Raw genomic sequence first — 13753 nt, forward strand, 5'->3', positions numbered from 1 at the left:
TCCCATCAGGGCTAAAGACAGAGCTGCAACTGGACATCATCCACTAGGAAAGAGGATCTTATTCATTAAGGGCCAGATTTTGAAATTCTTGCTGATCAGTATCTTACTCCACCAGCGGTCCCATTTAAGCTAATGGATCCACTCAGAGCAAGATGCCACTCGACTTGAGTATCAGAATCTGGCCCATGTACTACACCCACCACCTGGGTTGTTGTCACCAGCTGAAGATATTTTTTAAAGAATGTGAAAGTGGTTCTAATCTGCTCGGCATGAGCGGTGTGCCCCATGTCACAAATTTCACAGCTGAATCTGGACTTCCCCAAAATTTGGATCTGGGGGAGGGAAGGGGTCTGGATCAGGTCCACAACACACAGGATACATAGTCATAAAAAAATGAATGGGTGGGTGAACCTGCAAAAGCCAGACAGGTTTGGATAGGAACCCGAGTGTTCAGATACACGGGACAGAACTGGAAATTTTGCAAGAACAAGTTCTTTCCTGAGATCCCTGCTACTTTCTGGTCCCTCTTGGACTGGAAATACCATGGGACAGTTCAGTGCTTTCACTCCAGATTTCTGGAGCCAGCTGCCATTGGAGGCAATAGCCTCTTTTTCAGTGACTTCAATAGGAAGAGGGTGGTGCCCTTAGTTCACTCCTTGTGACCGAAAATGAAAACTAATGGGGAAAGTTAACCAAATGTTGTTCCGTACTCAATAAGGGATGCATGGCTAGGCTTGGGCAAAGATTTTGGTCACTTTTTATTTTACCCAAACTGGTTCTCTCATCCCTAGAGACAAAACAGCGTGAAGATGAAATGGAACTGATGGCCCAGCTCAGTGTTTCTAAATGAAACATAAAGCAAACAACCACGCCAAAAAAAGTGACATCAAAGCAAAGCAATTGTAAGCCTTTGCCCTCTTTCTTATGTTGTTATTATTAATTATCATTATGATTATTATGCCATGTATGGAATGAATGTAACAGTGTGACTCTTAAGAGTCTATTATTATTATTATTAATAATAATAATAATAAATAATAATAATAATAATAATTGGTATAACTCTTTCCAGTTCCCTTTAGCTCTTTCCTTAGGGCATGTGTCACTGGTTTAGGTCAGCTGGCTTTGCATGGAGCTATTAGATTAAATCTACCAGACATTTCATTTCATTTCCCCTTCCCTTCCCTTTCACAAGTAGTGCTTTAAAATTCACAGCACAGGTTTAGCAGACTCTTCATCCCACTAACTAAATCAAATCCTCTTCATTTTAGGAATTGCGTGTGCCATCCCTGGCAATTACAGCTACCTTTTTGAGTGGGGGCGGTTGGGGAGAATGAAGCAAGGAGGGGCAAAAGAAATAATGGCTGGTGTGTTATTTTTTTCCGGAGCTCATATTTTCTCAAGGAACCGGCCTTAGCATCTAAAGCGTATCAGTTTGCAACATGGCACGTTGTCTTTTCCAGGGTGCAGAGTCCAACACAAAGTAGATAATATCACTCTCTGTGGATAAACTCCTCCTTTCTTGGCTTGCACATGGTAAAGCTATATCGTTACTGATCTGTGGTCCTGTCTTATAACGCTTCAAACCAGGTTTTATTACATCAATTCTGTTTTAATCAAAATCATTAAGGGGACGGGGAGCATTTCCTCATTCTGGCCCGCGGTCTGATCCCGCCAGGTCCCAAAGGGATACGTGGGTGTTCAGAAGCTCTCAGGATTGGGGCCCTTTAAGTTCGGGAGAATTACGTGGCTGAAACAGAAGCTTCCTTACGAGAGTTACAGTTACACTTACATTGTGCAGCTTGTAATAGAGCCCACAGGCATTACAGACGGGATCGCCATTGGCATTTCTCCTCCACAGAGTGGTGGTGGTGGTCTGACAGTTTGCACAGGATGTGCCCGCCCGTCTTGCTGCAGACTGAGGTAGGGTGGGAGGAAAAAAAAGCGCCCATATTAAAAAGATTCAATCAGCAAAACCACTGAGCCAACAAACAGAAACTGGACAAAACTACTGCACATTGCTAAATGGCTTGTGAGAACAAATAGTAATTCTGAAAATCCCCAAGATGCATTCATCCCAAATTATATAGGAATGGCACCGGAGGCCTAAGGTAAGTGCCAAACCTCCGGAAGAAACCATCCAAACCAGCAGCTCTGGCAGATCATGTTTCAGAGGGGAATACATTACTTAAATGCCATCAGGCTTTCCCATTTTAAAACTTTCAGGCGCCCATGGGTCTGATTCTGCATTTAGGGCCCAAACTAACAACCACTGAAGTCAACGGAAAGTCTTGCATTGACTTCAGTGGGTATTGGATCAGGCCCTAAAGCATATTCAAAACTCGGACATCACTGGGCATTTTGGATGTGCAAAGAAAGCAGGATCAGACCCCAAATAAGGCTCAGTCCTGTAGACTTCACTCACATTGATGCACAGGCCCCAGCTTGTAACTAATATTGCAGCTAAGGGTGGCAGCAGCTGACTTATCAATCACATCATTTTAAGCCAAACCTTTCAGTTTATTTGAGTATTTATAGATCTGAAATAAGACTTCACGGTTTTATAGAAGCCATATAAGAAAAGGGGGAAAAAAGAACCATTTTCATTACCAGTAAAATAAGAATTTAGCAGTACAGTTGGGAATGTACTCCCTCTTTTATACATATGTTATCATTAACACTCACAACTTTTACAGTTTTACTCCACTCTATCCGTCTGTGATGGATAAACTGAGCTCCTTGCACTTTGTCATGTGTTAGGCTTTCAAATAAGATCTTTAAAGCCAAAGTCCTGTCTGCCCCTCATGAACATTAAATGGTTATTGGGCTCTGATTCCACACCTATTCATTGACTTCAAAGGGACTGCTCATGAACTGAAAGTTAAGCGTGTGCTTAAGTGCTTTGCTGGAGCTAGGCACCGCTCAGCACCTTGAGGAACTGAGGTTTAATTCTCTTCTTTGTGCCACTAATCTAACCATTTACCCCACTACCCACTCCAGCTGCCTATTGCAGCACGTACAACATTCAAAAACCACTAAGTCTCTGGACGCTGTACAACAAATCTAAAACACAAACGTGGACATTAGGGGTAGTGTTCACTTTAACTGTGAATTTCCTGGCTTTAGGTAGGTCATGTTACAACTTAAATAATAATTAAATGTAGTGTGGGGAGTCGAAGCCAGGGGGGAGTGGGCTGTTTTATTGGGCATTACATGTCCTTTGTTTATTGGTTGGTAAGGATTTTCATTATTTAGACAAAAGAAGTGTGAAATATAAAGTAAATACATACACACATAATAACCTGCTTAGAACACTCACCATGATCGAATACAAAGGGGCTGCCACGATCTGGGTCAATGGGAGTTTAGGGTATGTAAGCAGTGCAATGATCAGCTCCTAGTTGTGTATACAAAGTAGGCAAGATGTGCAGCAATTTGTCTGTAGTTCAAGCCATTGAATTTGGTTTTAACTGTTAGTCTGCATGTGATGGGCTATAACTGGAAAAACACTGTGGGTGAAATCCTGGTCCTATTAACTTCAAGGAGTCTTGAGGTCCTGAACCTAGATTTTGCTCAATGGAAACTCCCACAGACTAAAGAATCAAGCTCTAAGGACCTCATCCCAAAACACTGAAAAGATTCCAGTTGGCTTCAGTGGGCTGTGGATTGGGCTCTAAATGTGCTAAAACTAACCTGCAAACACTACATTTTCTGCCTAGTCCAGGCCACCAAAATAAAAAAAAAGAGTGAAGCCAAGGTGGGATGCAAATACGGCTAGTGATCATGATGAAGGAAAGGGTAGTTTTGTTCTGATCTCATTAAGGAAAACGAAGATTAATTAAAAGATCTGACTGGCACACTTTAAACGGGGGAGCCCATGCAGAGTAGTAGTATGTTACGTAACATGTGAAGTAAACAATCAGTTGCAGTCTAGGATCTTGTGTACTCTAAAGGGGGGAGATTGATCTAAGTTACGCAACTTCAGCTACGTGAATAACATAGCTGAAGTCGATGTACTTAGATCTAGTCACCGCGGGGTCCACCCTACGCAATGTCGACTGGAGACGTCATTCAGGTGGAGTACAGGAGTCGACAGGAGAGCGATCCGTGGTCGATTTAGCAGGCCTTCACTAGACTCGCTAAATCAACCACCGATGCATGGATTGCGGTGTGTCGAACCCCCAGTAAGCATAGACAAGGCCTAGGATTATTTTCTAAATTTGGCAATTCTTTTTAGCCCATCATAACGGATTTTTCAATGCAAAAATTGCAAAGAAGTTAAATGTTAACACTCCAAATTGTTTAAAAAATTATGATAGGGGTCTGCATGTTCTGAAGCGAGTCTACTCAGATTTACAAAAATATGAACGGCAGACACATACTTGCTAGGTAAAGGGAAAAGTGTGTGTGTACATGTGTTGATTTCTGATCCTGCAGTCCTCTCTCGGGCAAATCTAAAGCCTCAGTCCTGCAGATACGGAAACTAGCTTAACTTCAAGCATATGAGGAACCCCACTGAAATCAATTCAAGTTAAGCGTGTGTGTCAACATTTGTAGGATCAGAGTCGAAAACTGATGCTTCAGTTTCTGCATAGGTTCGTTTCTCATTCACTCCAATGGCCGTTCCATGAGTGGAGCAGGAGCAGCACCAGGCTCTAGGCTTTCAGTGGGAGTTTTACCCACGTCAGGCGTGAAGTATTGGGCCTCTGGGGATTTCTAAAACCAGTGATATTTGACTCAGCCCACGCAAGAGGAAACGTCTCCCTTGGAGACATTTTGCGGTTTTGTGCCCTGTGCCACTGATATTCACAATCAGTCATTCCACTTGACACAAAAATCCTCATGATAAATGTAATTTAAGGGCAAAAAAAAAAGCATTATTCTTGCACAATTATCACTTTCTGAAAAGAAACAGTAAAAAACAATAGAAGTAAGGGTCTTCTCCTACTCCCGTTGATGTCAATGAGAAAACTCCCACTGATTTCAATGGAAATGAGGAAGCCCAAAATTAATTGTACATATTACAACTGGAGTGTGAGATTACCATGTAATGTCCTGCAGATACAAATCCTCCCTGGCATAATGCACAACAACAATACTTTGCGCTTACAGAGCCTCTTCTGGTGGAGGATCTCAAAGCGCTTTTCCATTCTCTAGTGAATCAAGCTTCTCAGCTACCCTCAAACTAAGGAGATCTGTTTTTAGGCGCTACGACCCCCACGGGTTATTAGTCTGATCCAACTCTTATAAATGAAGTCTGCATTGATTTTAGTCAGAGCTGGGTGGGGGTGTCCTATCTTTGGCTTCAATGGGCTGTAGATCAGACCCTCTGAAACTAGCCCAAGGTCATACAGGAAGCTTGCGGGAGAGAGAGAAATACATCCTAGATCCTGTGCCTTAACCACACACCCAGGCTGTCTCTCTCACTCTCCTTTTGAAAGTTAGAACAGATCAAGTTGAGACACAGATGCCAGTTTTTAATACATAACTAAATGCAAATATAAGTCACAGCTCTGTTGACATCTGCCTTCTTGGGGAAATTTGGCAAAAGCAATGTGGTATCAAATGGAGGCAGAGCGCTTGCTTTGTTCAATTTATATAGAAAAGGGAAAGGCAAAAATCTAGAAATCTAACATTTATATGTCACCAGTTAGTACAGACCGTGTTCAAACTGCAGGGACTTTTTCTTTTTTGGAGGGGTGCGGGGAAGGCGTTACTTCATTTTAAGGGCACAACACAGGATATATCCTGTGTTGTGCCCTTAAAATGAAGTAACGCCTTCCCTGCACCCCAAATATATATTTGTAAGTGCAGGTTTGGGGTGATTCAGAGCATTCTTTGATGGTGCAATCACACTTGCTTTGAGAGAACACCTTTCAGCTGCCTGGGGGTTTGTTTTGGGTCTTTTCAACCCCCTTCTCCTTCTAATACATTCAAACTCCTTAGTGTTTGGGTTGTGGAAGCAGAGCTGTTGTTTATGAGCTATCTCCAGTGCTCAGATATCCGGCAGCTTTTTCCTAGGAAGTTAGCTTTACACATGAAGAGAGAAAGAAAAAAAAAATAATAAAGACAGAAAAATGTGTGTGTGTTTAAGACAGGGGAATGGAGAGGGGGAGGGGCGTGGAGGCTAGAGCTTCCCAGAATCAAAAGCCCACAAGCACTTCCCTCCCTGGAAAGTTTTTCCCTTTTTCTAATAAGGGCAGGAGGGGTGAGACTCCGCTAAGTTGGACCAACAGTTTCTTTTAAGGGAAAAGTTCATTGGAAGTAGTGGTGCACTATTGCCCGTACTGTGCAGCGTTTGACAGCGAGAGGAGGACGGACCGGGGAACTTACCCCTCTGTCTCCAAACCTACATGTCCAGTCGAAGACAACTGCATTTCTCCTTGCAGTGTTATCTTTCCTCTGGCCATGTAGAACTTGATCCCAAAAAACACATAGCAGTTGCATATGTGAATAGTCCTATTCACTGCAATGGGACGAGTCACAGGCATAAAGTTAAGCAAGCGCCTCAGGCCTTGTCTACACTACGGGGGCTGGGGGGGGGGGGGAGATCGAGCTAAGTTACGCAACTTCAGCTCTGTGAGTAAAGTAGCTGAAGTCGACATACTTAGATCTACTCACCGCGGGGTCCACCCTACACGATGTCGACTGGAGACGCTCTCCCGTCGACTCCCCTTGCATTTCTCGTTCAGGTGGAGTACCGGAGTCGACGGGAGAGCGATCTGCGGTCGATTTAGCAGGTCTTCACTAGACCTTCTAAATTGACCCCGATGCATCGATCGCCGCACATCGAACCCCCGGTAAGTGTAGACAAGGCCTTAGCATTTGCAGGGCTGGGGTCTTAGGTGCATGCATATCTCTACTCATGTGAGTAATCCCACTGGAATCAATGGGACTAGTCACTTGAGCAAAACTACGCACATGCCCTGAAAAGACCTATTGGCTTACTTACTGTGCATAAAGTTAAGCATGATTTGCAGGATGTGGGCTTTAAGGGGAGTTATATTATTCTGTCTGTTAACTCTGTTGTTAAGTACCATGGGGCAGGAATCACACTTTCCTCTGTGTTTTGAACAGCAGCCAGCATACTGTCAGCATTTTTAATAATAATAATGAGACTAAATGTTCCTTTATTCTAAACATGCACTCACTTCTCAGGGAGGGAACATAATTTTGTCCCACTTACCCCCCACCCCCAACCCCTTGTTGCTTGCATGATTATTTGCTAAGTACATTAGCCATGCCTTCCAGACTTCTTGTGGCTCCATGGGAAATTCACAAATAGATCATTGGGGATGCTAAACATAGGATGTGTATTACAGTTACAAAACCTGAAACCATTATTTAGTGTAATGAGGCATTTATTTAGGTGTTCCTCTGAGGGGGCTGAGGTACATGCTTAACTTTACACACACCATTCACTCCAATGTGATTACTCACAGGTTCTGATATGCTACTGCCCTATACCCTGCATCCTCATTTACACCCGTGGGTGTAAACCTCCTACCGGACCGGAACAGTAGCATTTTACACCTACATTGCACTGATGCAAATGACTATGCAAGGGTGCTGGAGGATGGGGCCCAAATTTAAGCCTGGGTGCAGTTTTTTGCAGGATTGGGGCCTAATTCTTGTGGTGGATTCTCCATCACTGACAATTTTTAAATCAAGAGCGGATGTTTTTTCTATAAGATTTGCCCCGGGACTTCTTTTGGGGATGTTCACTGGCCTGTGTTTTCCAGGAGGTCAGACTAGATGATCACTGTGGTCCCCTCTGACCTTAGACTCTATGAATCTATGATCTATCAGGGCCAATTACCAAGGCGATCTCTTGTCCAATCAGCGTAAACTGACCATAGTGAGGGACATGCTCCATCCTAAATACCGCAATAAATAAACTTGGACACTCTTTTGAGGTCAGAAAGGGAGGGAAGGAAAGGATAAGTCCCTGTGTTCCTTTAAAACCCAGCTGTCCCTGTAATCCCACGTGGGTGGAGGAGAAAGAAACGCACAAATTCCCCCCGCCCGCCCCCCATGACGGTTTCAAATTTAAAAAAAAAAAAAAAAAAACGGGTTTCAAAATCTCCCTCTTTCAAGGTGAGGCCTCTCAGACCTTGTGCTCTGCCACACTTCCCCTCCAGCCGCTCTTCCCCACCCAAGACCCTTGTAAGAAATTCAGCTTCCCTTAAAGTAATTCCTACAGATAGAGATTTGTAAAGGCACAAATATTTAAAAAAAAAAAAAAAAAAAAGGTACGTAACTTGGCAGGCACAGTGTAATGTGGGGGATGGGCTGAGAGTCTCTCTATAGCTCGTACTTTAAAACCCCTCTTCAGTACAGACTGACATGTCTGTGGGCTCTCCTGCCCTTTCCCTGCAGAAAGCTCGCCATCCTGGGCTGAGGAAATCAAGCACAACAACGACAGAAAGTTAGTGCTGTCTGGCTCGACGCTCTGGAAAGGGGGGACTTACCAGCCTTCTCTTGGGCTTAATCAGGGGCCGGTTCTGCCCGTTCATTTTGTGATAGAGTCCACAGGCGTTACACAGATAATGCCCGGTGCCATCTCTCCTCCACAGGGGGGTTGAGGTAGCGCCACAATTTACACACTCCCTGCCTTCTGGAAACAAGAGGGCACACAGTTCACTTATGGAAAGCAAAGGGGGAGGGCGGGGGAGGGGCGGGGGACAAGTGTGAAAGGCCTTCGATCTGGCTCAGCCCCCTCTCCCCCAAGCGTCGCCTTCCCCCCAAGCCCTCTGCAAAGCCAGCTCGTGGGCAGGGCTGCTTGGTCATTAGTTCACACACACGTTGTCGTTCTGCTGCCCAAACAAACTACAACCCCAAAGCTTTAGGGGCCCGATCCTTCCCCACCCTCCCCATCAGTGGAGGCAGGCTCAGCCCCTGGCTCGTTTCCTCTGAGCTGCGGGAAACTGTACACAAGCCTGCGCAGAGAGCATTACAGTTAGCAAGGGAAATACATTGCGGCCTGATCCTGCAGGACTGGCTAGCACCAGCTGCAATGAGTTACATGGGACTGCTTCTCCCACCCGTAAGGACACACACTAATATCCACAGGCGATCAAGCCACAGGGGGCCCAGCCTGGAACCCTTACTCACAGTAGTAGCCCTTACTTAGGGAGTGGTTCCATTGAAGTTAATGAAGCTAGTCCTGCCCGCAAAGTGCTACTCTGAATAAAGGCTCCATAGAATTCCTAACTCCCTTGCCTCAGCGGGCAGGTCAGAAGTCTTTGGTATCGTCCAATGAGTTAGGGCACCAGCCAAATCGCATCGATTTGGCTTGACACCACCAATCGATCTTTAAAGCCTGAATGAAAGCCCTAGCCCAGCCCTTGCGCTGCCTATGAAGAGTTCCTAGAGGGCTGTGTTTTCTATTAAGTCAGGCAGCAAAGCAAAAGCATCAGCAACCGGTTCAGCGAAGGGAGAGATTTGGTCGATTTCTGGTGTATTCAATTAACAGGGAGAGTATTTCACTCCACTGGTGGAAAACAAACTGAAAACAAACTCAGATTTGGTGCCTCACCCACACAGGTGCATTGTCACTCTCATCTGTTGATGAGGCTTTTAATTAAGTCTTCCAACAGAGATACTTAAGGGACTCTGCGACACACATATGCGGCCAGTGCTGTGGATCTAAAATATTTTGTTTTCTCTCCTTCTTATCAACCTGCTTTCCAATTCCTTTCTTTCTGAAGCGGGGAAGGAAAAGAGGTTGTCAGCTGTCTACTATTTTAAGTTTGATCCTGTATTATTGCCAATTGTTTAACCTAAATAGGCAGTACCTTCACCGTTGCCCTGGCCTATAGTCTGCATTGCATCCTTTTTCCCCACCGAGCTAAAGACAGGCTGAAATTGTGACAACAAACAGTAGGCTTTGGTTCAGGCAAACCATTTTTAAATCTAGCTGCACATCCCCAGAGCTTTCAATAATAAAATATCCTGGTGCTTATGCTTATTAGTTTGGTTAAAGATGATCACCTACAAACTAATAAATGTGCTCAGGGAGCAAACACTAGGAGGATCAAAGCTGAGCGCTGCACATAGAAGGGTTATGGCCCAAAGCTTACTTTTAGGCATTTGGGAACAGGAAATATATGGGTTCTTGATACAGTCACAGGAGTGGTTTTTGTGCTACAGTGCTTTGTTGAACCAACCCAGCCCCTACCAGTACAGGACCCATCCTCCCGCACGGAAACAATTCATTTCCCTTCCTTCTTTGAAAGAAAAGAAGAGCTGGTTTATAAACCTCCCAGCTGCTTGCGAGCTGAGCCCCGGCCTGCTTTAATAAGCCTTCGATTTCAAAACGAAAACGCTTCGGGTTCATCATAAAGGAGGGGTCCGATCCTGCCATCCGAACAACAGACCCAGAAAGGGGCAGGAGCCAGCCCGCCCTTGGTGTGTGTGAAGGGGGTTCTGCCCCCCGGAAAAGGGCGGCCGGTCCCCATAGCATTTGCATATGTGACTAGTCCTATGCACTGCAAGGGGATGAGTCTGACCGAGAGCTCAGCTCAGGCAAGCCCCCAGCCAGGGCGCTCCTGTTCCAATCTAGCCGCACCTAACACGCCCCGGGGGAATTAACTCGTGCCTGGCTACACCGCGTTCGAGGGCCCTGTCGCCACGTTCCAGACAAACAATCCGAGCGTGGCTCGAGCCCGCGGGCCCATGCCCGGTCCCAGCCGTTGCGCTCCGCGGTTTGCTGGCGGAGAGGCCCCGCTGCGGGGGGGGTTGGAAGCGGGGCCTGCGGGAGCCAGGCGGGTGGCTCGCTCTGTGTAGGCAGCCCGGTGACGAGAACCACAGCGCGACAGCCTTAAACATGGCAACAGCCCCATGCAAAGAGCTCCCCTCTCCCTCCCTAACACGCTGCTCTAAGGACACTCACTCCCAGCCTCCACTGAGCAGCCAGGCTGGTCGGGGGGCCGCTGGCGCAGCGGGGAGATGCTGCCGGTTTATTTGATTCGCACCGTGCCTTTGGGGCCCATTACAATTCGTGCATTAAAGAAGAAAGAAAGAAAGAAAGAAAGAAAGAAAGAAAGAAAGAAAGAAAGAAAGAAAGAAAGAAAGAAAGAAAGAAAGAAAGAAAGAAAGAAAGAAAGAAAGAAAGAAAGAGGCATCCGCACCCTAACCACAAACTTCAACCGTTTTTCCAAAACGCGGCCGCCTGGTCTGCCTGTTGTAGAGCATTTGCAAACAGCAAAACCCCACAAAGGTAGCAGCCGTTTCTCCCTCCTTCACCTGCGACACCTCCAGTCCCTTTGCCCACCCACCTCCCCGGCTTCCCAGCTAGCTGAGGTTGAAATGGCAACCCCACCACAAAGCCAGCGCTGCTTTTGGTGATGCAGACCGCAGCTGTCTTTCTAGAAGTAACAGAGAGTGGCAGCAGGAAAACAAAAACAAACAAGCCAACAACACTTTGGGGAGCTTTGGAAATGCCTGGCCGGGCGCACACACCGGGCAGGCTGTTTGGGGCACGGCTGCTGCTGCAAACGCCACCTCTCCACCATCTACTGGACACCCTCTTTCCTAACCTGCCGGTCCGGGTTTTAGGGCTGGGGGCTCGCCTTTCAGAAAAGGCAGGAGGCGCATGGGCTGTCTAAAATCAAGACAAGAATGCCCCGGACTTGGTTCCCCACACAGTCCATTCGTTTTCCTTCCCCCTTGATACACTGATTGATCAGTTTGTTCCCCTTAACACTGGACATCACTAGTAAGTTCCTCTTGCTGTTCTATTCTCTTTCCCTCTCTTTTGTTTCACTCCCTCTCTCTCTCTCTCACACACACACACACCCCCGTCTGCTTTCATGTACAGAACATGCAGGTCTGGGGTTTTTTGTCACTTCTAACCGCATCCGGACCCTATTAAAGTTCCTGGCGTTGGATAAACAATGCAACTGTCGCGTGCAGCAGTCTGAAAATAATTGGATTAGCTCGAACATATCAGCTAAATAGAGACAGTCCCTGCCCAGACAGTCAGAGTAAATGTCACCCTGGAAAAACCCTGAAAACCGATCGCGTTCATGCCAGGCAGCCTCCACGGAAGGGGGAGTGGAGGGAGTTTTGACTAATCGTGCCCTGCTGCACACAGAGGGAGAGAGCATGGGATATATTGGTTTTAAAAGTCCAGCTCGTGAAATCTTTGGGAGTGAGACCCCCCAGCCGGACAGCCTAAACAAAACTCTCTTTGCAGAATGCTTTCCCAACGCTGCTGCAAACTGGCTTCTGGGCTGGGGGGACGAGACCGGGAAGCGGGCTCTTGGGGGTGGATAAATCCTAGCTGGTTTGTTTGCCTCTTTGCCCAGTAAGTCACTGAACCGATAGGTACACGTCGATTTCCTGAGGGTGCTGGGTTCTGTGACAGCTCCCCGGGAGAAAAAAATAAAGCTGAAGTCCCCTGTTATCCCCGCCGCTTCAAGCACACCAGTTACAGAGGCCCTGGTTTTAGCAGCTTTGGGGTGGATTGGGGGCTGCAAAAGGGACTGGTACAATTCCTTCAGGTTCTCTTCCTTGGGACCGGGGCATCCCCCAAGATTCATGTCGACAAACTGGTAGGCGGATTCGCTGCCCTAGAATTAATCTGGGGATGCAAACTTCGGCTGGGACTTTTTACAGCCTTTACCCTGACTGTGTGGCAGGGCAGCTGGGACGTCCTTTTCCCCCACCCCCCTTCACACACACACCCCCCTTTGGTTTATTACAAAGTCCTGTTGCACATGGCTTCCCACTCCCACTCCCCTCAGTGTTGCTTGTGATGGGGGGGGGGGCTGATCTGGCCCGCAGGGAGGCCAATATAATATGTCCCAAAATTGAAAGCACCTTCTCCAGGGTCTGAGCTTTAGAGAAGGAGCGTGTCTGTAGGCCTGCCTACAGGGCTGATCCTTGATCAGGTAGGTTCAGGACCTCTCCTAATTTCCCCTCCCTATCCCAGGGGTTAATAACCCAAGAACCCTACCTGTACTGGAGCGTGCTTTTGGTCTCGATTTGCACCCAAACCCCGTAGGCGACCCCCCTAGGAGGCTGCTCGGAGGGAAGAGTCCAGAGCTATAATCTGGGACGTAGGGCGGGTAGGTGGTGATGGGGTGGTGAGCGGAAGAGGAGGCCCCGCCTAGCGATGCCATGCTGCTGCGGGAATGAGAGGACTCCAGCTTCATGGTGTCCGCCAGGGACACCTGGTACTTGATGCATTCCTTCTCGTCCTGCCGGTTGGAGCCGGTGGATCCCGGGGTGGAGATGGAGGGATCCGGGGAGACATCTTTGGGAGGGGTCGGAGGGAAGGTGAAAAGGTGCGGGCTGGAGTGGCCGGCGGATAAAGTGGAGGAGGAAGCCGGCGGGTAGACGGAGAGGGGTCCCGGGGAGCTGTGATGGATGGAGGTCTTGGAGAAGGGACTCAGGTTCCAAGGAGACGCGCTGTGGTGGCTCCCCAGGGCTTTGCTCCCGTCCAGCCAAGGGAGAGATCCGTGGAGAAGCGGTGGGCGACACACCTGGCTCCCTGCTAGGAGAAAACAGAAGCAGGCCAGGTTACACTCCCTCCGGGATCGGCCAGCACATGCAGGACCCCCAAACTAGCTCTCCTTGTCACCCACCTAAGCCCTACTGGTGATAACCTCAAGAAACTTAGCCCACACAGTGCTCTGCTCCCGGGGGTCAAACCAGGAGAGAAAAGGGCAGCAGCCAGGGCACCAAGAGCTATGAACCTGCGGGCCTGAGCAAAACTGAGCGTAGGGCCCGGATCCCGCAAAAACTT

The 13753-nt window shown here is 47.5% G+C and overlaps 1 protein-coding gene across 11 annotated transcripts in view; it reads right to left on the reverse strand.

Moving 5' to 3' along the window:
* GATA3 (GATA binding protein 3) overlaps positions 1-13753 on the reverse strand; it is a 34817-nt gene that overhangs the window by 7229 nt on the left and 13835 nt on the right. For 4 of the 11 annotated variants that reach the window (XM_073328809.2, XM_073328808.2, XM_078851187.1 and 1 more), the window contains exons 3-5: positions 12962-13501; positions 8472-8617; positions 1793-1918 (exon numbers count right to left, since the gene is read on the reverse strand). In XM_073328809.2, coding sequence (XP_073184910.1) covers positions 1793-1918; positions 8472-8617; positions 12962-13501 — 812 coding nt within the window. Of the gene's footprint in view, positions 1-1792; positions 1919-8317; positions 8398-8471; positions 8618-12961; positions 13502-13753 lie in introns of all 11 variants that reach the window. The other 7 variants (XM_073328812.2, XM_078851189.1, XM_073328810.2 and 4 more) reach the window with 5 other exon arrangements.

This window comes from Lepidochelys kempii, chromosome 1 (genome assembly GCF_965140285.1).
Source record: "Lepidochelys kempii isolate rLepKem1 chromosome 1, rLepKem1.hap1, whole genome shotgun sequence".
NCBI lineage: Eukaryota > Metazoa > Chordata > Testudines > Cheloniidae > Lepidochelys > Lepidochelys kempii.